The sequence below is a fragment of the Phoca vitulina genome, unplaced genomic scaffold (assembly GCF_004348235.1).
Source record: "Phoca vitulina isolate PV1807 unplaced genomic scaffold, GSC_HSeal_1.0 scaffold65, whole genome shotgun sequence".
Taxonomy (NCBI): Eukaryota; Metazoa; Chordata; class Mammalia; order Carnivora; family Phocidae; genus Phoca; species Phoca vitulina.
In genome coordinates this window covers 400,551-422,064 of record NW_022589768.1, presented here as the reverse complement: position 1 = coordinate 422,064, position 21,514 = coordinate 400,551, and the positions used below count along the sequence as shown (strand labels likewise).

Sequence of the window (21,514 nt, the reverse complement as noted above, 5' to 3'; positions counted from 1 at the left end):
CACACCTGCTGGGGGGACACCTGCTGGGGTGGGACACCTGCTGGGGGACGCACCTGCTGGGGTGGGACACCTGCTGGGGGGACACCTGCTGGGGTGGGACACCTGCTGGGGGGACACCTGCGGGGGGACACACCTGCTGGGGTGGGACACCTGCTGGGGGGACACCTGCTGGGGGATGGTGGCAGTTCCTGGAGCACAAATGCTCACTCAGGGCTCCCACTCCTTTGCTCATCCTCCAAGACTTTGCCTGCTCAGACTTCTCATCCATCGCCCTGGACACGCTGCCATCGTCCTGCAGTTGAACTGCCGCCACCCGGCAGGCGCCCGGCACCCACCATGGGCCAGGTGCTGTGCTAAGTCCTACATGTGCAGTGATTTACTGAACCCTCACAATGGGCCTATGAAGAAGCTCATTTTACAGATGGGGAAACCGAGGCACAGGGAGGTTAGGTGGCTTGTCTGAGGTGGAGTAGCGTGGGGGAGCGCAGCACAGCACGGTTCCAGAGCTCCTGCTATGAGCCCTCACCTCGCCTACACCTTCCCAACACGCCCTCCTGTCTCCTCTAACACACCGCGTGTTCTTCTCAGGAAGCCCTCTCCCCTCCAGGGACGCTGGCTCTCCCTTCCCGGAGCTGCTCTCACAGCGTCCACCCCTCGTCCACCGCCTCACTCATTCAGGGGTCTACCGAGCACATCTGTGCAAGACCAGCTGGGGGCACTTAGCGCTCTGGCCTCCTCCCTGGAAGGTGGTTTACTGCCAAACAGATGGTTATTAAGTGGACATTTACTCAATACCCCTGACTGCTTTCACTAGCTCGTGGCCCCCCAGTTCTAGTTCAACAAAAACGAGTTGCTCCCCTCGTGTGCAGGTCCCGTGTGGACGTCGAGACAGACCCTGGCTGCAGGGAGGCTCGCGGCCCAGCTGCATGTTGCGCATGAACTGGGTCTAACGGGCAGAGGGCACATGTGCGCGGCAGGTGAGACAGGGAGGCAAAGGCGGGGGGAGCAGGGCCCCTCCAGTGCCCACTGAGGGGCGGCCCAGGTGGGTGGCAGCCTCTGAGCGGTTGGGGCTCAGAGTTTTAGGGCACTAGCGGGGTGAAGAATGGTTACCAAGGCGTGGGCTGGCCAGGGAGGAAGCGTTCAGACCGGGGTCTGTCGGGGGCAGCAGGGGTGGGGTGGGGTGGGAACCACGGCCAGGCAGAGCCCAGCAACCGTCACCAGCCCTGCCTTCCTCCTTCTGGGGCTTTCTCTGGCCCCCTCCCCCTCTCCGCCTCCTACCAGAGTCTTTCACGAGTTAGTACGCATAGAAGCCCTCAGCAAACTGGGCACAGAAAGGAGCACCTGCCAAAAATCCACAGAAAACACACTCAGGGATCAAATGTCGAAAGCGTTCCCCAGAGATCAGGAACAGTACACGGAAGACCACTGTCCCCACGTCTGTTCACCGCTGCTCTGAAGGTCCTACCAGTGCAAGAGGCAAGAGAAACACCCAGAAGGAATGGAAAGAAGGAACGAAACTGTCGGTATTTGGAGACGGTCGGATGGTGTGCACAGAAAGTTGGAGAGAAACCTACAAACCCCAGCTCCTAGCGAGCTCTCCGGGTCACGTGACCCATCAGGAGCTGCCGGCGAGTCTTCCCGGCTATGACATCTGTCCTTGCTCCGGGCCCTTTGACTACGTGGAGGTTTGTCTGTCTTTAACGTAGTAGAATTTCGTGAGTCCCTCTTCTTGGCTCCTGTAGATCTTCCGCATTCCGACGGGATAACGGATTTCTCTGTTTTCCTCCAGCAGCGGTAAGGGCCCCCTTCTTCTTCATGTGGAACGTTCTGTCGTCTCTGTTGCTATCGTGCACGGACTAGTTTCTTCTGCGATGCCTTCTAAACGCGCTGGCACAAGCCACGGATTCCCTACGGCGATGTCCTGACCTGTTTGCGAGCCGCTGCCGTGCATGATGCCACCCTGCTCTGTCCGACAGGCTGGGCGCGGCCGCGGGCACCGGGCCTGCCCCTTCCTTCTGAGGCGTGGGGTCTGGCTTTCCCAGGACTGGGGCCGGCTTCCGGCTTGGGAGACTCCCGTTTCATTATGTTAAGGAAGGAGCTACCGTTTCTGTTTTTATCCATGAATGAGGATATTAAATTTTTGTTAAATGCCTTTGCAATAGATGTGGAGATGATCATAAATATTTTAAAGCTCTATTAATGGGATTAATTACATTATATATCCCTGGGTTTCCAGAATAATCCCACTTAGTCATGATGGGTTACGTTTTAATGTGCTGGCATAGATTAGTATTGCTAGTCTTTTTGCTAGTATTTTTTTTTTTTTTGCTAGTATTTCTTTTAGGATTTTAGCATATATATTCATAAAAGTCATTGGTCTACGGTTTTCTTTTTTTTTCTTTTTTTAAAAAGATTTAATTTATTTGACAGAGAGAGAACAGGAACACAAGCAGGGGGAGTGGGAGAGGGAGAAGCAGACTCCCCACGGAGCAGGGACCCCGATGCGGGGCTTGATCCCAGGACCCCGGGATCATGACCTGAGCCGAAGGCAGGCACTTAACGACTGAGCCACCCAGGCACCCCTGGTCTACGGTTTTCTTTTTAAATACAATCTTTTTCAGATTTTGGTATCAATGTTATACTCACCTCACTAAAAATTTGGAAGTTTTCCTTCTTTTCTATGCTCAAAATCAGGTGAGATATCATTGAAATTCCTCAGTGAACCACCTGGTCCAGCGTGTTCTGCGTACGTGGTGGGGGGACGGTCACGATGTGTCCCCCGGAATCAGTCTCTTTAAGTTCACCATCTTTTCTGAAGTAGTTACATTCGCCCAGAAAATGATCTCACTCACATTTCTCAGTATATCTGCACAGTGCTGGGCAATTTATACCATGTTTATGGATTGGGCGACTCAGTGTTGTAAAGAGACACATTCTCACCAAATTAAGCCATTGATCCAGTGAAATCAAAATCAAAATCTGGCAAGTTTTTGGAGGCCACTGGCATGATTCTAGCCAAGGTTGTCTTAAAGATGAAGACCAAGGCCTTAGGCCTCACAGAGCCAGATAACAGGCTGTATCACAGAGATACTCGGGGTACAAGGACAGGCAGACGAGCTGCCTCCCGCACAGGCCCCTGGTGGGTAATGCCCTGCGGGGAGGGGGTCTCCTTGGCAGTGAGGCTGCGTCGGTGGATACTTATCTGGAGAAAAGGCACCTGGGCCCAGACCTCTAACCATACTATTTTAAAGATTTTATTTACTTATTTGATAGAGAGAGAGAGAGAGGGAACGCAAGCAGGCGGAGTGGGAGAGGGAGAAGCAGGCTTCCCTTGGAGCAGGGAGCCCGATGTGGGGCTCGATCCCAGGACCCTGGGACCAGGACCTGAGCCGAAGGCAGACGCTTAACGACTGAGCCACCCGGCACCACCTGACCATACTGTCTTAAAGGACGTCCAAGTCCGGTTGGATGTCTCCCGTTACTACCCCTCCCCTTCAGCATGCAGGCCTCACCCGCCATCACCAAGCCGGGCCCCTAGGCGGTGCTCTCCGCCTGCCTGCCAGCAGGACGGTGGGTGCAGGGATCTCGCAGACCCCGGCGGTGTGCGGGCGGGCGCCAGGAGGGTCGCCAGGACTGTTGCCCTGCTCTTCCCAAGGCTCAGGCCAGGCCTGCCCTGACCACCCTGAGAGCCAGCCCTCTGTGGCCAGCACAGCCCGGGCTGGATGACACCCCTGACTGCAAGATTTTCAGAGTTGTTCGCCCACTCACTGAGCTGTTTCCCTTGGGAAACGGGCGGGGACTTCTCCCCATGGATGTGTTTGGGCTTACACCCCCTTGTGCAAAGTGAGCAAAGCACTTTTTCCACTTTTTCCGTGCAAGTCCCCAGCTGTCCCCCAGGAGGGCCACATTCCTCATGGGAAATTTCTCTGAAGTCTCCTGCTTTATTTTAAACTTTATATCCGGTCTGTGTTCTCGATACCATGCTGATGTTTGCACGTAAAAATACATGATATTTATGCCCCAGAATCTTCTGGAAAGACTTGCCTGGTTTCTCTAGAGAGTCTGAATCCCAGCTCCACCATTTACTAGCCGGGCGACCCCCCACTATCCCCCCTTCCTCCCTTCCTCCCTCCCTCCCTTCCTTCCTTCCTTCCTTCCTTCCCCCCTCCCTCCCAGTCCTGGACCTGGACCTCTAACCATACTATTTTAAAGATTTTATTTACTTATTTGACAGAAAGAGAGAGAGAGAGAGGGAACACAAGCAGGGGGAGTGGGAGAGGGAGAAGCAGGCTTCCTGCTGAGCAGGGAGCCCAATGGAAGGAAGGGAGGAAGGAAGGGAGGGGGGAAGGAAGGAAGGGAGGTGAGGGGGAAGGGGGGAAGGAAGGGGGAAGGAAGGGAGGAAGGGGGAAGGACTAGCCGGCTAGTCGGAAGTAAAATGCTGTCCGTCCAAGTGCACGAACTCGATACGGGCTCAGGACTCGCGGCACAAACAGCAGCAGCTCATCCCCCCAACACACATGCCCGTGGCCAGAAGCCAGCCAGCGGGACTCACCTTTGAGGCGCCCGGTGATGTAGAGGAAGCCGTCCGTGTCCAGGCGCCCCATGTCCCCAGTGTGCAGCCAGCCCTCGGCGTCGATGGCCTCCCGCGTCTTGTCCTCCATGTTCAGGTAGCCCATGAAGATGGTGCGGCCCCACAGACAGATCTCCCCGATGCCCTCGGCATCCTCGTTCACCAGCTTCGCCAGGCAGCCTGGCACCACCTTGCCGGAGCTGGGGGTGGCCCGAGGGGGCCAGTCAGGCCTCAGCCTGGGGTCAGGCCCCACCCAGGAGCTCCCAGGGCTCCAACCTCTCACTCTTCACCTCTCAGCTTGTATATTTAAATAGGGACTTGGAGTGAGAGGTTTTAAGGAGAAGGAAAGAAGGAGGAAAGAAGGAAGGGGGAAGGAAGGAGGAAGGAAGGAAGGAAGGGGGAAGGAAGGAAGGCAGGAAGGGAGAGAGGAACGGGGAAGGAAGGGAGGGAGGGAGGGAGGGGGGAAGGGAAGAAGGGAGGAAGGGAGGGGGAAGGGAGGGGGAAGGAAGGAAGGGAGGGAGGGAGGGCACAACTTCAAGCTCAGTGAGGGGCCAGCAGGGGGGTGTCCTTAAGCCGCCAGGGGACCCCTCCAACCCCCGCAGAGCTGCCTGCCCCGCAGGCCCACGGGAGGGCCGGCCCTGTCCTCCCAAGTCCCCCCAGCCCCCGGCCCGGCCGTCAGATGCGGGGCCAGCCCCCAACAGGCGCCCTGCAGGAGGGAGGGGTCGGCGGAGGAGCGCTCGGGGCCCAGCGCGGTAAGCGTTCCCGACTCGGGCCCGGTGGCCGCGGCGGAGACCACGGGTCCGGGACAGGCCGGAAGTGCCGGCATGGGGACCCGCACGCAGGCGGCCCGCGTACCTGTGCGGGCGGTAGGTGCAGGGGCTGGACATGAAGTGGGGGCCCGAGGTCTCGCTGAGGCCGTAGCCCGCGTACAAGGGCATGTTGAGGCCCAGGAAGAAGTGCTGCGTCTCGGCGGTCATGGGCGCCGCGCCGTAGAAGCTCTTCTGGCACCTGGCGAAGCCCAGCGCCTGGCGGACCTTGGCGAGCACCAGGTAGTCGGCCAGCCTGGCCGTGAAGGGCTTCAGGTCGCTGCGGGGAGGGGGCAGTGGTCCACGGAGGAGCCCCCACGCGCTCACAGGAGCAGGTGGGGGTTCGGCGGGCGCGCCGTCCTGAGCCCGGGGGCCTGAGCCCGGGGGTGTGCGCTCCGTCCTGAGCCCGGGGGCCCAGCGGGCTGGGTGTGCACGGGCTACACAGGAGATGGTCACCCCACCTCTGGGGTCTGCACGGACGCGCGGGGCCAACGGGCGTGATCCCATCTGAGGCCCACAGATGAGTCGTGCACGGATATTCACTCTCCGTGTCTGTGCACACGAAGCCGTATTTGCAGACGTGCGTATTCATCTCACGGGACATGATACCGTATTTGCAGACGTGCGTACGCATCTCACGGGACATGATACCGTATTTGCAGACATGATACCGTATTTGCAGACATGCGTACGCATCTCACGGGACATGATACCGTATTTGCAGACATGATACCGTATTTGCAGACATGCGTACGCATCTCACGGGACATGATACCGTTTCACAGACTCGCTAGTGCTGGAGAATATTTCGAACTTGGAACAGGCCAGGTTTATGCCATGGCTCCTCCCACAGCACTGTGTGGGAGTTTGAAAAGCAGTCCGAAGGCTCTGTGGTACTTGGAGGCTGGAAAGCCTGGAAGAGGGCTCATCCCTGTGGCCCCTTCCCTGGCCCCCTGCTGAGTCAGGAAACCCCTAGGAGACTGTGAGGAGCCGCTCCGGGGGAGGTGCATGCCACCCAGAGGGAGCGCGTCAGTCCTGCCAGTCAGAACCCAGAGGTGGGGTGACCATCTCCTGTGGAGTCCGGAAGAGGCCTCCAGCCCAGCACCTGATGGGGCCTCTGCACAGGGGTCCCCAGGGCAAGCCCAGCCCAGCAGATCCTCAGATGCATGCTGGCCTTATGCCCTAGCCCTGCTGCCCCCCGGCCTCCTGTCCCCTGGCCTCCATACCTGCCTGGGCAGGTGAGGTTCTGCTCCAAGGTCACCGACATGGCCCAGAGCAGCAGCTTGCGCCGGATGAAGCCAGACTGAGCCGCCACTGCCTGGATCTGCTCCATGAACTTCTCCCACACTCGAGGCACCCCCATGTGGGACGTGGGCTCCACCTCCCGCAGCGTGTTCACCAGGCTCCCCTGTCGAGCACCAGAGAGGAAGGCCTGCCGGCTCACAGAGGCAGGTGCACACACCCCACAGGCGTCCTGCACACGTGTCCCACGCTGTCGGCCGCCACTGGGCGGCCATCCCCACTGCTCACGTGGCCGGATGCTTCAAGGCTCCTCGGTCCCCTCCCAGCCCTGGGGGCGGCCACTCTTTCCTCTCTAACCCGAACATGACCATCCCCCTTAAGCAGTGACCAGTGTAGGAATGGACGAGGGACGATCTGGGCCAGGAGGTGCGGGTGGGGGGAGGTGTGCCAGGGGGCGTCTGGGAGAGCTCGCCTCATGCTTAAAATGCATTTCCAAAGAATGGGGGGTAGTTGATGAGACTGGGAAGCAGGACGGTCCTGTGGCCACCTGTGACCTTCCTCTGAGGACGACCTATCCTTGATGGCTTGTGGACCCCTCTCCTCTACGTACCATCGTCAGCCCCTTCTTGGCTGGCCATGCGGGCCGTGCTGACTGCGGGGGAAGAGTTCTGACCCATAAATGCACAGAGGACCCGCCCACTCGCACACTCGCACGCTCACAGGGGCGCATACACGGCCCACGCACACGGGTGCACACTCGGGTGGGTGTGCGGCACACGAACTCGGACCCCCGCTCAGGCGGAGGCAGACTGACCTTTAGGGCGTCGGGCTCGGCGAAGCAGACCTGGGCCCCCCACTGGATGCCCGTCCACAAGTCGTAGATCTGAGCGGCGATGTGGCTGAGGGGCAGGTAGCTGACCACCACCTCCTGCTGGACTTCCGCGGGCTTGATGTTGCCGGCCTGGCTGCTGTACCGTGCTGTCCACGTGATCTGGAGGACAGGCACATGGGCGCCGGCAGTGTCCCCCAGCCAGCCCTGGAAGTGCTCACCCCGGGGGCTCAGGCGACCTCTTCAGGGCCTCCTCCCACCCAGGGCGTCCCTGCGGGGAATTCGCAGAACAGGCCTCCCCTCCCCATCCCCTTCGCTGGACTCGGTCTGGACCACAGACCCAAAGGCTGTCCTACGTGTCCTGACCACCCCCCCCCCGGGCTGAGGGGCCCGAAGAGCGTCCCCAGGGGCTGCTAGGGCAGGTCCAGTGCCCAGATCCCCCTGCAGCCAAGCCCACCCATCCGGGCTCCATCCTACATTGTCTTGACTTAGCATCACGCCCTTGGGGCTCCCGGTGGTGCCCGAGGTGTAGACCAGCACGCAGCACTGGTTCGGCTGCTGGCTGTTGATGATGGAGTCCAGGGCCTCCTCGGGCAGCTCATCCCCCAGCGCCATGAGCTCCTCCATCTGCGGCGGGTGGGTGAGCGCGGGCGCGCTGTCAGCAGGGCAGCCGGACTGGCCCCCCGCCCCCCATGCCCCTCCACACGTACCGTGTACACACCGGCCGTCTTCTCTGGAGGCGCTTCTCCGTATATCACTACAGCCTTCAGATGGGGCAGGTCTTTCCAGGTCTGTGTTGGTGGGAAAAGTAACGGGGTTTCACTGAAAAAAAGTTACCTGCTGAGAAGAGCCTCCTCACCAGCTGCTGGCCTGCCTGTCAGGCACTTTGGTCACTGGGTTTCCAGGCTCTGACCTTTGACACCTGTCCCTCTTCATGCATGGCTGTCCCCTCATGAGGAAACCAAGCACCCCAGGGCCCGGTTGAATGAAGTATGGCTTATCCCACAACTTTGTAGAAGAGAGGGGGACAGAGAGGGGGAGGGGGCAGAGGGGGAGGGGGACAGAGAGGGGGAGGGGATAGAGAGGGGAGGGGGACAGAGCGGCAGAGGGAGAACAGAATTCAGTCTCTTGCTGAGGGGAGGTGACAGAGCATAGAGTTCAGGAAAGCCGTGATGGCTAGAGCCTGTAGGACTGGATACTAGTGAGGAGAAACTAGGAAGAGAAAGTTCTAGAACTCTCTCACCAGGTGCCCGGTGCTCCGGAGTCTTTGGCTGAGTACCAGGGTGCACGGCAGCCACCGCACCTGGGGGACAGAGCTCACAAGGGGCCGGAACCGTCTGTGTGTCCGTCAGCCAGCTTGCAGGGGCCCCCGGAGGCGTTCAGCAGAGACCCAGAGAGGTCAGATCTGAGCACTGGCGCTAAACCTTGTAAACCTGCCCCGAAAGACCAAACACAGGCCTCAAAGTTCAGAGAGAGAGAGAAAACAGGAAGGACACGGCCCGTGGGAGAATACCAAGATGCCTAACATACATGTAACTGGAATCCCAGGAAATATTTCTTTAAAAATTGAAAAGAAGTCTGAGAAATTTCCAAATTTGATTATAAACCCACCAATTCAAGACTCACAATGAACCCCAAGCAGGATAAACACAAAGAAAAACCACACCAAGACACAACATAACAAACTGCTAAACACCAATGATGAAGAAAAAAAATCTTAAAAGCAGCCAGAGAAGAAAAAGGAACACTCGTGCACTGTTGGTGGGAAAGCAGGCTGGTGCCGCCACTCCGGAAAACAGTATGAGGTTCCTCAAAGAGTTAAATATAGAGCTATCCTTACGGAAAGAGCCCAGATGTCCATCGACAGATGAATGGATAAAGAAAGTGTGGTATATATACACAATGGAATATTATGCAGCCATCCAAAAAAATGAAATCTTGCCATTTGCAACAACGTGGATGGAACTAGAGGGTATGATGCTAAGTGAAATAAGTCAGTCAGAGAAAGACAAATACTGTACGACTTCACTCATATGTGGAATTTAAGAAACAAAGCAAATGAGCAGAGGGGAAAAGAGAGAGAGCAGTAAACCAAGAAACAGACTCTTTTTTAAAAAAGATTTTATTTGTTTATTTTAGAGAGAGAGAGCAAGCGAACAGAGGGAGGGAGAAGGACAAGCAGACTGCCTGCTGAGCACAGAGCCCTATGCAGGGCCGGATCCCAGGACCCTGAGATCATGACCTGAGCCGAAACGAAGAGTCAGACATGCTCAACCGATGGAGCAACGGAGCCCCCCAGGAGCTCCCAAGAAATAGACTCTTAACTCTGGAGAACACACTGCTGGTCACCAGAGGGGAGGTGGGGGGATGGGGGAGACAGGTGATGGGGATGAAGGAGAGCACCGGGTGATACACAGAAGTGTTGAATCACTGAATTGTACACCTGAAATTAATATTGCCGAAAACTGAAACTATATATCAACTACACAGCAACTAAAATAAAAAGTCAAAAAATAAAAATAAATAAAAGCAGCCAGAGAAACAAGATACCCTATATACACGGAGAGGAACAAAGACACAAAATAATAGACTTCTCATCAGAAACTACATAAAGTTGAAAACACTGGAATGGAATCTTTAGAAGGCTGAAAGAAAAAAAAAATCCTATCAACCCAGAATTTTAAACCATATGAAAATATCTTTTGAAAAAAAGAAAATAAACACGTTTTCAGATGTGTATTACAAGAAATGTTGAAGAAAATCCTTAAGGCAGGAAGATGATGCCAGAAGCAGACTTGTATCTATGGAAGGGAATGGCCAACGGGTGGGTAAATATGAGAGACATTTTTCCTTCTTTTAAAATGCCTTTGAATGATACTCGACCATTTAAAACAATGTAGGGTAGGGTTTGTAACCTGGATGGAGGCAGAATGGAGGCGGGGAGGAGGGAGGATGTTGGTGGGGACCCTACGTCACAGGTGAAGCAGCAGAACCCTGTGACCGTGCGCAGCCCAGCTGCATGAGTCGTGCGATGGTAAAGCAGACCGCGCTGAGTTAAAAATGCAAACAGTAAACCCGTGGGCAAACACTAACGTGATAACTAACAAGGCTCTGGAGATCGAGTGGAATACCCGAAGACATACTGACGCGGGGTCGAAGTGTCTTTTAGTTCAGAGCAAAGCCGCACCTTGCTTCCCTCTAGGACAGGGCAGCCTTACCAGGGAACTTGTTAGAAATGCAGATCCTCAGGCCCCACCCCAGGCCTCCTGCAATCTGACACTGAGGGGTGTGGGGCCCGGCACCCCGTGTCGAACACACCTGTGGGTGCTTCCGACACGGGACCGAGGGTGACAACCTTTGCCACGGACACGTTGCGGAAACTAGGTCAGCTGTCCTGAGCAGTGTCCCCCATTCCGGATTCACCCGCCCATCTCCTCCCCCTGTTGCTCAACTTCTTGCTCCAACTTCCATCCTTGCTTTTGGGTGGAAAGGCTTGATGCTTTTCTGATGAAACCCTGCCTGGCACGAGCAGCCCGCAGGTGGCATTCGTCCCAGCACAGGCCCATGGGACGTGGGGCCTGCCCGGACTGTTTCCTGCCTCACCCCTGGCGGGGACTCTCTCAACACCTCCTCCCACAGTGGCTGCCCTCCGGGGCCTGTCATGCCTTCTAGCGCCGACACGGCCCTCCGTGCCCCCACGCTACCTTCTGTCGCTGCTGACCAACCAGGCCCCCTCACTGACTCTCTCAGTTGGTTCTTGAGGTTCCCCGGTATGAACCCAGCGTGAAAAGCGCCCCAGCGTCCCTCCCCTATTGCCACTTTTACAGGGAACGGGGCGGGACTGAGTCAGCCGTCCCGCACCTCTCTGGCCCTCACTTTCCTTGTCTGTAAAATGGGCTTACAAGACCGTTTCTTGGGGCCGCTGTGCTGTATACACCTGAACACGGTAACCGCCGCCTCCCTGAGACCCCGGCCCCCAGGTCTGTTTCTTTGTGTGTGAAATGCAGACGGGGGTGGATGAACTGCCTTTCAGACCTCCTAAATTTTAATAACAACGCCTTTCTTTCTTCCCATGTTAAAGTTCTTGACTTTAACAATATAATAATTTAAGAGCACTTATATGGTGCTGCTCTGGGTTGAATTGTGTCCCCCAAAAAGATATGTTGAAGTCTTAACCCCCCAGTACCTTAGAATGGGCTCTTCTTTGGAAATAGGGTCTTTACAGAAGGAATCAGGTTTAAATGATTTAACCTGCCATGGCTGCTGTCCTCATGGAAAGGGACTTGGACACAGAGAAGCACATGGGGGAGCCTGGGCCACGCGAATGGGGCGGTGCTGCGTCCAGAGCACCAGCCCTCGCAAACTGAAGCGGGGGGCCACAGCCTCACTGCGGGAGCTATTTCAAACACACTCTGATCTGGGGTGGGCTTCCGGTGACTCTGCCTCAGGGGCCTGGTGGCAGCTGCAGTGGCCCGGGATTCTGGTGGGAGCCGATGGCCCAACCAAGCTGGCTTCTTTAGGCTTGAGGGGGCGACCTCTTCACTGGAGATGGAGGGGCGCCCCTGGTCCAGCCGCCCCTCTGGGCATCCAGATCCCACTGTCCCACCCTCAGGGACACCTCCAGAACCAGGGCCGAGCCTCCAAGTCAATCCCAGAGGCCTCGGGGATGCAAGGAGCCCCCGAGGGCCGCGCCGGGGGCAGGTGGTGGGTGCGGCTGGGGCTCGGGGCTGTCCCTGGGCTGCCACACCCTGGCCGTGGTTCATGTGGGATGCAGCCAATCAAGGGAGGGATCTTAAGGGAATCCCCCCTCTGCAGAGGAGATCCGGCTGGCTCAAGGGGTGCTTTCGAGTTCTTGCTATGCCCCCGCTATCTTTAGAAGACTTTAGAAGACTTGCAGCCCCTGCCCTGTGGCAGCCCCCTACCCCACCCCCGATCCTGCACTGAAGGTCAGGCTTGAGTGCTCAAGGTGTCCGGGCCCTGGGCCACCCTCACGGCACACAGCCCTGCCACCAGCAGAGGACCCCAGTGCCCACAGGAGGCAGTGGGCCAGCTGGTGGCCCTAGCCCAAGGCTGTCACCCCGTCCTGGGCTTCCTGGTCCTCAGGGTCCGGAGCTGGCCAGTGGTAAGGTACCCATCGCCCTGCCTTGTTCTACGTGTGTCTGTGTGTCATGGGGTTGCCGAGGAGGAGGAGGGGGACCCCGGAAGGGAGGATGGGAAAGTCCTTTGTAAGCTGGAGGTCCACAAGGACACCTGGCCTCTGGCCCCCGTGCCCACTTCCCCGTGGCCCCAAACCTTCAGGATCTTTTCCAGTTGCTTCTGTGTGTCAACCACAATGATGTTGGCACGGCTGTCATGGGCGATGTGCTGGCAGGCCTCGGGGGAGCTGGTGGTGTAGATGCCCGTGACGATGCCGCTGCAAGAGCCCCCGGAGGTTCGTGTCTGGACTGGTGCAGAGCGCCTCTCCCTCGGCCCAGCCCGCAGCCCTGCCCCAGGGGGCTGCCACGCCCGGACAGGCAGGGGGGCAGAGGGGTCCCGAGAGGGCCCCCGGGGAGGAGATGGGGTCTGGGGCGGGCATGGGGGCCTCTGAGAAAGCGAACAACCCTCTTTCCCCTCTCTGCCCACCTCCGACCCACCGGAGACTGTGCCCCGCCCCCAGCCACTCACCCTGCAAATACCGTGCCCACCGCCGAGAAGAACCACTCCGGGGAGTTGAAGCCGAGGATGGCCACGCTGTGTGCCCGCTCCAGGCCGAGCTCCGGGACCAAGGCCGACAGGCCAGGTCAGCGGGCCCGGAAGGGGGCCTCTCATTCCCAGCCAGGCCCCCTTCCGGGACCGCAGGGACCACCCTCCCAGGGCACCCAGTGGGAGAATGCCCTGGGGCCCTTGCTGCCCCTCCCGGCACCTTCCCAGGGAGTCAGGCCCTCTGCCCAGCCCAGCAGGCAGCCCAGCCCGACTCGAATGTGATCACGAATGAAAACCAGGTGTTGAGTGGCTGGCATGTGGGGAGGGCCCAGCGCGTCCCAGCGGGCCAATACAAGGGAATGGTTTTACAAGCCTTCTAGAGGCTCGCCAGGTTGGGAGTCAGGGAGGGGACCTACGAGGGTCCAGAGCTGGAAGGCAGGTCTGGGGAGGGAAAGGCTGCATCTCAAGGGGCCCCTCACCTTCAGGAAGCCCTTGGCGGCTTTTCGGGCCAGCAAGTAGTACTGGGAGTAGGAGATGTGCTCCCACGTGCCCTGGCGCTTGAAGCCTAGAGCACGGAGGTCCCCATACTTGTCCAGGGTCTCGGAGAACATCTGGTGCACGGTGTAGGGAGGCTGTGGGCAGGTGGGGTGAAAGCGTGTGCGCACGCGTCCGTCTGCCCGCGTTGTCCACAGCTTCTCCTCTGCGGGGGAGGGAGACCACAGCTGGGATCATGCTGGCCTAGGGTCCCCCACCCCTGCCCCCTGAGGCCCTGGTCCTCCCGGGCCGCCAGTCCCAACAGTGCTTTAGGGGCTGGGCCATGGGTGGTGGCAGACCAGGACTGGGGCAGCTGGGAGGCTGCCTGGAGGAGGAGGTCTGACAGCCCTGAGGATAGGCAAGGCTTAGGGAGACAGCAAGGAGGTGGAGGCCGTAGAGGCACCGAGGGCCTAGACCTTTTCCTGTCTTCGTGCCAGTGGAACCTGCCCCTCGAGGCTGGGTGGTCAGTGGTGTTCAGGCCGGCCTCAGAAGAGCGGGGCCATCAGACCTCAACGTGCTTCGGGGTTCCCACCCTTCCTCTGCCCCCTGAGAATCGGGGACAGGCCCAACTGGACAGAAGTTCAAAGCCGCAGAAAGAACAGCCCTCCCGACGGGGGGACCAGAGCCCAGTGGTTCGGACTAGCCCAAGAAGTGTCCCCGCCGCGGGGACAACCTTCACTCCTTCTCGTCAGGTGCCGGCGCTGTGCTGAATCCCTCCCGCAGGGACCCGGTCTGTCCCACAGGGGGTGGTCCTCGGTTTGCAGATGGGGCAGCGCAGCTCGGGAGGCCCGGGCATCTCCCCAAGGTCACAGAGCCGGCCCCGCGAGCGGTAGGTGGCGACAGATGGACCATTTCGTGCGCGAGACTTTGGGCGCACCGTGCAACCTCTGAGTCTGTTTCCTCGGAGCAAAGGTGAGGATTTGGACCTCAGGGATGATGGGGGGGGGAGTCAAAGGAAATGGTGTACATGAAGGACCCTGACACCTAGTTGGTACACAATAAACGCACATTTCCAATTTTCCAAGTTCTCCAAATTCCAGGAGGCTCGGACGGGAGGTCTAGATCCTTTTGTCTACGGGGCCTCCTTTCCCTGGGCCAGGGCCGTCCTTAGGCGGAAGAGGGGCTGCCCTGCCACCTGCTGGCTGGACCGCATGGGTGGCCCCAGCCACAAGCAGCACCAATCTCGAGCCCTTCCTGTGGGATGACCTCGTCCCTCCCCTCCAGACACTCTCGGGTTGCACGTGGACCCTGAGGTTGACAGAAGACCCCGGGCTGGGACAGGAGAGCTGGTTCCTAGCTTCCAAGGAGGCCACGGAATTTGCCACAGAAAGACGTGGATGTGAATGCCATCAGCATCATTTGTAATAGTCAAACACGGACACCACCAAACGCCCGTCCGCCGGTGACCAGAGTCAAGCCTGGCATCCCCCCCCCCACGAACACAAGTCCACCCCGAAACGGCAGACACGGCTGCTCTGGGCGCAGCACGGTGCATCTCAGACCGTGTTCCCAGAAAGAAGCCAGAAGATGCCCCGTGTATGGGAACTGTCCAGGGAAGGCGGGTTAGTGGTTGCCCGGTGGTGGGAGTCACCACAAATGGACACCAAGGATCTTTCTGAGGTGGTGGAAATGTTCTATAATCAGATCGCAGTGATATTGGTACAACTGTAACAATTCGCTAATCAAAAAAATGATTTTTTTCAGTGAAAAATGATCACATTAAAGTGGGTAAATTTGAGGCCATGCAATCATACCTCAATAAAAGTTCTCTAATACCTGGGCAGCTGGAGGCCCTCTTCCCTTCCCTGGTCCCTAAACCAGAAAAGGTGGATTCTCCCTGTGGGCGGGTCCCTCGGGGGCATGAGAGGAGAGGGGCAGAGGGAGAGAGAGGGAGAAGCAGATTCCACACTAAGCGTGGAGCCCGACGCGGGGCTCGATCCCAGGACCCTGAGATCAGGACCTGAGCCAAAACCAAGTCAGACGCTTAACTGACTGAGCCCCCCAGGCACCCCAGGCCCTGTTACTATTGTATGAGTCAAGGGTAGCAAACCCAAAATGCCCAGAGGGGCCAGGTGTCAGTATCACAAGAAATAATGTGTAAGGAGGGGTGCGTGGGTGGCTCAGTCGGTTAAGCATCTGCCTTCAGCTCGGATCATGATCCTGGGGTCCTCGGGTCGAGTCCCGTGTGGGGCTCCTTGCTCGGCAAGGAGTCTGCTTCTCCCTCTGCTTGTGTTCTCTCTCTCTTAAATGAGTAAATCAGATCTTTAAAAAACTAATGCGTAACGATAAATAATACATGAGTGAAGCGCTCCAGGGTCTGCATGGGAGTCACGGGACCAGAGTCTGCATTCCCACAAAGAATCAGGCTCCTTCTCACCGTCCCAGAAACACAGGGCTCTGGGAAACCTCCTTCTGTTTCTCTGTTCTTGATAAAGAACAATGCTCACGAAGGAGAGCTACAGTCCAAGGGGACGGTGACTGTCCCGAGCCCCACCCCCGCGTCAGGGAGGCCCCAGGGCATGGTGGGAACGCTGGGCACAGCTCATCGGCAGGGGCAAGCTGGTGCCCAGCAGGAATGCACACCAAGGGTTATCTGACATCTGGGTGTCTGTGTGCAATCACCCCGTATTTCAATGTTGGCTCACACTTTAAAAAAACATTATGCGGACCAAATCAAACACAGCTGTCGAAAAACACCCATCCTTAATTCTGTGACCTCAGAGAGTCTCCGGTGGTGCAGGTGGGCGGGGGTGAGCGCCGGTCCCAGTCACTTTCCCAGCCACGCGCACTCTGACGTCTCCCAGCTTTTGGCCCTTGCTCTAGGCTTTCCAAAAGACAGATGTCTAGAAGTGGGTTCATCGACTCAGAAGGAAAGAGCGTATGAACTTTGGATGGATATGTCGGACAGAGTTCCTTCGTCTAACTTCTGCTCTCCCGCTAATGGCATGGTCCTTCCTGGCGGTGCCCGCACTCTGCGCGCAGAAGGACAGAGGGGACCAGAAAGAGAAGGGATGTTGGTGGGCCCGTGAGCCTGGCTCCACTTAGCCTGGCTGCCCTGCCCAGGGAGGGGAGCCAGCCGGGGGATGGGCGCCTTGCAGCGGGGCTTGCGGCCCCAGGCTCCGGCCGGCCCTTCTCTGCACCCGCTCCACCAGCCAAGCCGACCCAGCTGGGCCCCCGAGCCCCCAGACCGGCCAGAGGAAAGGCTTTGGTGGGCACGGGGCCTGCTCGCCATCCCGGAGGCCCAGTCACTCCCCTGCCCACGGAGGGCTGCCGTGGTCACGGCTCGCCGAGTGCCCGCTTTGCAGCAGGTGGGCGGCACGTACCTTATTCACAGCCTCCGAGGCCGCACAGCTGACCCTCTGAGAAACGGGGAGGCAAGTCACCTGCGCGGCTGGGGGCGGAGCTGGAATTCCCACCCCCAGGCTAACGCCCAGGCCCCCGCAGGCCCCAGTGCCCGTGTCTCCTTCCAGAAAGGACTGTTCTGCCTCCTGCCCAAGGCCTGGAGGGGAGCTCAGGAGCGGTGACCTTGGGCAGCGGCCACCACTGGCTTTCCCACATTCCAGGGCTCCTGGAGAGACCTTTCGGAACCCAGATCTGACCTTGACCACAGGGTGCTCTGCACACGGTGGCCTCTAAGGAAGACCCTCTGTGACCTCAGCACATACCTTTCCAGCCAGCCTGAGCGGCTCCAGTGCCCCCTGCCCCCACCCCATGCCTTGGCCCGTGCTGTGTCTCTGCCTGAGACTTGGTCCCCGCCACACAGCTCTCCCGCACTTCCGGTCCCAAGTACCACCCCTCCCTCAACACTGGAGCCGGGCCTCGCTGAGGGTCAAGCCTCTCCCACAGCTGGAGGCTCTTGTAAGCAGTGTGACTACTTCCTGGGGCCCGAGTGCAGAAGCCCAGCCCGGAGCGGAGGTCAGGGGCCTTCAGGGAAAAATGAGCTAGCTTCTGTCCTATCCCTGTCCCAGGGAGGCTGGACTGAACCACCATGTGTCTAGGGGACCCAGGCCTTCTGCTCTTCCTCCCCCCGCTCACCGGCATGGCCCACAGTGATGCAGGTCACCTTCTTGCCCAAGCGCTGAGACAGGCTGGCCCACCGAGTAGGTGCCTGCCTACGCGGCCACGCGAACCTCGTCCTGTGTGCCTGGGAGCCCGGCTCAGTGTCCTCCTGCCCGAGGCTGCCACAGCTCAGGGGCCTCGGCCTTTGGTGCCAGCCGCCGAGCGCCCTCGGGCTTGGGGACTGAACGAAGGGAAGACAGATGAATCTCCAAGCCTGGGGGGCCTCACGCTCCCCTTTGTCTTCTCAGGTCCATGTAGGCCCACCTTTGGGCCTTCGCTCAGGCCGCTCCCTCTCCCCACCTCATCTCTGTCTGAGAGGAGATAAATCTCTGGACGATGGGTGAGAAACCCCGTTTTTCACTATCAGCAAGGTGGGCAGAGCCGTTGGAAGGGCTGGCTGGCCCAGAAAGGGCTTGGACCCCGGCCCCGCCCCCGGGCTGCAAGAATGGGCCTAATCTCACGCCCTGGACCAGGCACACAGGGTCACCGCGCCTGGGAGCTTCTCTCCGCAGCATCTGAGCGGGACTTGCAGAGAATGGGTGGCAGAGGCCGCGGCGGGGTGGGGAGCCTAGAGAAGCGGGTGGTGGGCTGAGTGTGCCCAAGGGTGGCTGCCACCGCACAGGGAGCCACGGGAGTTCATTACTTCCCATCCCCCCAGCCACACCGAGCTTCGCTTCTTCCCCGCCTGGCCTGTCGTCGTGACAACCTCCCTGGCCGGAGCCATCTGCCCTCACCAGCTCCCCCCGCCTCCTGCCCGGGGTCTCTCCCAATGTGAAGAAGCGCGAAGCAACAAAGATGTCACCAGCCCAGCCGACCCCACTCACGACCAGCCGGGAGTGCGAGTCGGTACGAGCTTCCTGGGGGCAATCAGCCAACTATACCAAAGGGCTTCAAAAAGGAGTCCCCTTGGAGCAGCAACCACACTGGCAGGAAGAGCCCGTGGGAACGGAGCAGAGGGCCGGACACTGGGAGCCCGGAGGCCCATCTCTCCATGGCTCTGTTTCTATGAGCACAGTCACTGGAAACGACCCAGTGTCCCCAATAGGGGACTGGTAAATGCTTCAGAGGGAGCCACACCGTGGATGCTAAGCGGTCATGAAAATAAAGTTTTAAAGAGTTTAATGACAAGGAAATGCCCGCAGGAGGGCATCAGGTGGAGCGTGGTGTCAGCTCGCAGGCAGAGAGGAAACCGTCTGCATCTCGGATCCCTGCACGGCGGGCGCTCCCGAAACCCTCCTTCCTTCTCTCCGGACAGACTCTGAGCCCGTGCAACCACTGCACTTGGCTCGGCCTGTGGCGCCCGCCAGGATATGGACGGATGAGCGGAGAAGTGGCCGGGAATTCCCACACGCAGCCCATCGGCGGCGGGAGGGGCCTTCCCTATGAGGGGCAGGGATGGCCAAGGTCACAGCAGGTCAGGGGCAACAGTGGGACCAGGCCTCAGTCAGACCCAGCAGCCGAATGGGGTGTAGGCGTGAGGGTCCATGGTCCATTCCCTTGGGGATGGGGTTGAGGGAGGAGCCTGGCCCTCGGCCAGACCCAAGCAGGAGGGAGGGCCCATGAGCTGGGGGTACCCCTCCACCTGCCGCTCCGAGGGTGGCTCCCAGAGTGGCGGCAGAGACATAGAAATCGGGATGGGTCGCCAGCCCTTTAAAATGTCCCCGACCCCCACCTTGACATTCAACAGGGACGCAGATCCGCCATGCCCAACCAAGCTCAGCAGAACACAGCCAGGACCCAGCCGAGGTCCCTGTCACCCGCGCCCACGATCCCAACCCAGCTAGCAGTCCGCGGCCGACCGCCAGCCCCCAGAACACACGAGACCATGCCAGCTGAGGGCCCGGGGTGGGCTTTCCCAAGGCCCGGCCCCCGTCTCCTCGCCTTCTCTCGCTCACATGGCCACCGGTCTTGGCCTGACCCTGGCCTGGGTCTTGTCAATCACCCATTATGCTGGGGGCGGCCCGGCAGGCTGGGAGCTGCTGTCCTTGGGGCTCTGGGATCAAGGCTTCTGAACAGCAGAGGAAATCACTCTCAATTGGCTGGGAAGGAGGAAAAACAGGGGCGAGGGCAGTGGGGGGGGAGGAGAAGCCCGGGGGTGTTTACTGCTGCCGTGGGAATGGCCGAGAAGGAGCCTATTGTACAGTTGGAAGGGTGGGCCTGGGGTGGCGGGGGCTCTAGGCCGGGGACAGATCTGCCTCTGAGATGCTCCTGCCGGCGCCGGACCCCGAAGCCCCCGCTGCCGAGGCCAGACTGGACGGGGGCCAGGACGCTCCCTCTGCGCACAGGGACCCTTTGCTGCGGCCCTTGGACACTGCTCAGACCCGTGCCAGGCACTCGTGGGGATATTTAAGGGGAAGAGGCCATGGCGGCCTCAGAACAGGACTCGAGATAAGGATAAGGCCTGCCTGGGACAGAACAGTTTGTCCAGACCTCGTACAGAATGGGACTTTGGCTCCACTGCGTCTGAGGTGGGAGAGACCCCCTCCACCTGCTGGCCACTCACCAGCCTTCTTGCCCGAGGGTTAGGAGCTCTGGGTTGTGGCCACTCAGCAGAGAAAGCCTGGGCAGACCCCCGTCCTCCCTGAGCCTCAGTGCCCCCATTGAATCACAATCGGGAGGGAGGGACAAGATGGTCTCTGTGGGCCCCCCCGGGGTCACTGTTTTAGCTTTTATGTTCTACCCCCAGAATTCCACTTGTCCAGGCCTGGACCATGGCAGTGGGGGCGCTGAGATGGGCATTGCCCGCCCTGTGGTGGGCGTGCGCAGGAAACGCACACGGACCCCGGAGCCCGTCTCCACCTGCCCCACAGAGCTCTGCTTCCCTCTGCTGGCACCCCCTTCAGGGGCACCCCTGGGGCCGGTCCCCAGGTGCCCAAGGTGGTTTTCATGTCATTTTGGGCACGAGCCCGGCCTCCGGGCCCCTCCCTTGTACACACACCCTGTCAGCACCCCGGGGATAGACATGAGCACCGCTGGGCCTGGACAAGTACGTACTCAGCCACCGCTCACAAGCCCGGGGCAGCAGCTCTTTCTGCCCACGGGTCCTGTCCCCGGGCTTTAATAAAACCACCATTTTGCCCCGAAGACATCTCAAGAGTTCTTTCTTGGCGTGGGCTCCAGACCCCACCAACCTCCCCTATATTCCAAAACTACATCAGACACGAGCCACTCTGGGCCCAGGGAAGCATCTAATACACACTCATAACTTAACAGAACTGGACATTTGATTAGAAAAAGTTTGTACAAGGATCCCCACTTTTTTTGGCTGGTGAGGCTGGGGTTCCCACTCGCTCCCATTTCTCAGGTTAGGAGCTGTCTACATGAATTTCCTCTGTTCTCGGGGTGAAATCTGTCCTACCTTCCCCACTCCCACCCCCACCAGAGGCTGAAGCGACAGTGGGGGTCTCTGTCTCCCACTGTCCCCACCCTGCTCCCCAGCCTCAGGCTGTGAGCTCCCCAGGACACGGGTGGTATCTGTCTCCTTCCAGCCAAAGAGCAGCCGTGCCTTCGAAGCATTTGGGAAGGGTGGGAGTGAGGGACAGAGGGAGGCCCCGTGCAGCCCTTGACCCAACCACGGGCCTCATGGGGCTAGAAACGCCCACGTCAGAGCTCCCTGGTGGGTGTAAGAGTCTGCTGGGAAGAGTGAGCGTGGGGGGCAGGCCCTGGCCAGCCCCATCTCCAGCAGCTGCCCTCCCTGGACCCCCTCCCCTTCCTTGTGGTGTTGGCCTTGCCCTGCTCCAGCTGGGGTTCATGCTCAGCTAGAAAGAACTAGAAAGAACTGTGTCTCCAGGG

General features: G+C 59.1%; 1 protein-coding gene across 1 annotated transcript in view; it reads right to left on the bottom strand.

Annotated features, from left to right (window-relative positions):
* The window catches only part of ACSBG1 (acyl-CoA synthetase bubblegum family member 1), a 43,860-nt gene that overhangs the window by 2,960 nt on the left and 19,386 nt on the right, over nucleotides 1–21,514 (bottom strand). The window contains exons 3-11 of the mRNA XM_032392041.1: nucleotides 13,609–13,829; nucleotides 13,112–13,200; nucleotides 12,740–12,860; nucleotides 8,158–8,238; nucleotides 7,925–8,074; nucleotides 7,433–7,609; nucleotides 6,603–6,784; nucleotides 5,426–5,656; nucleotides 4,553–4,770 (exon numbers count right to left, since the gene is read on the bottom strand). Coding sequence (XP_032247932.1) covers nucleotides 4,553–4,770; nucleotides 5,426–5,656; nucleotides 6,603–6,784; nucleotides 7,433–7,609; nucleotides 7,925–8,074; nucleotides 8,158–8,238; nucleotides 12,740–12,860; nucleotides 13,112–13,200; nucleotides 13,609–13,829 — 1,470 coding nt within the window. The remainder of the gene's footprint in view (nucleotides 1–4,552; nucleotides 4,771–5,425; nucleotides 5,657–6,602; nucleotides 6,785–7,432; nucleotides 7,610–7,924; nucleotides 8,075–8,157; nucleotides 8,239–12,739; nucleotides 12,861–13,111; nucleotides 13,201–13,608; nucleotides 13,830–21,514) is intronic.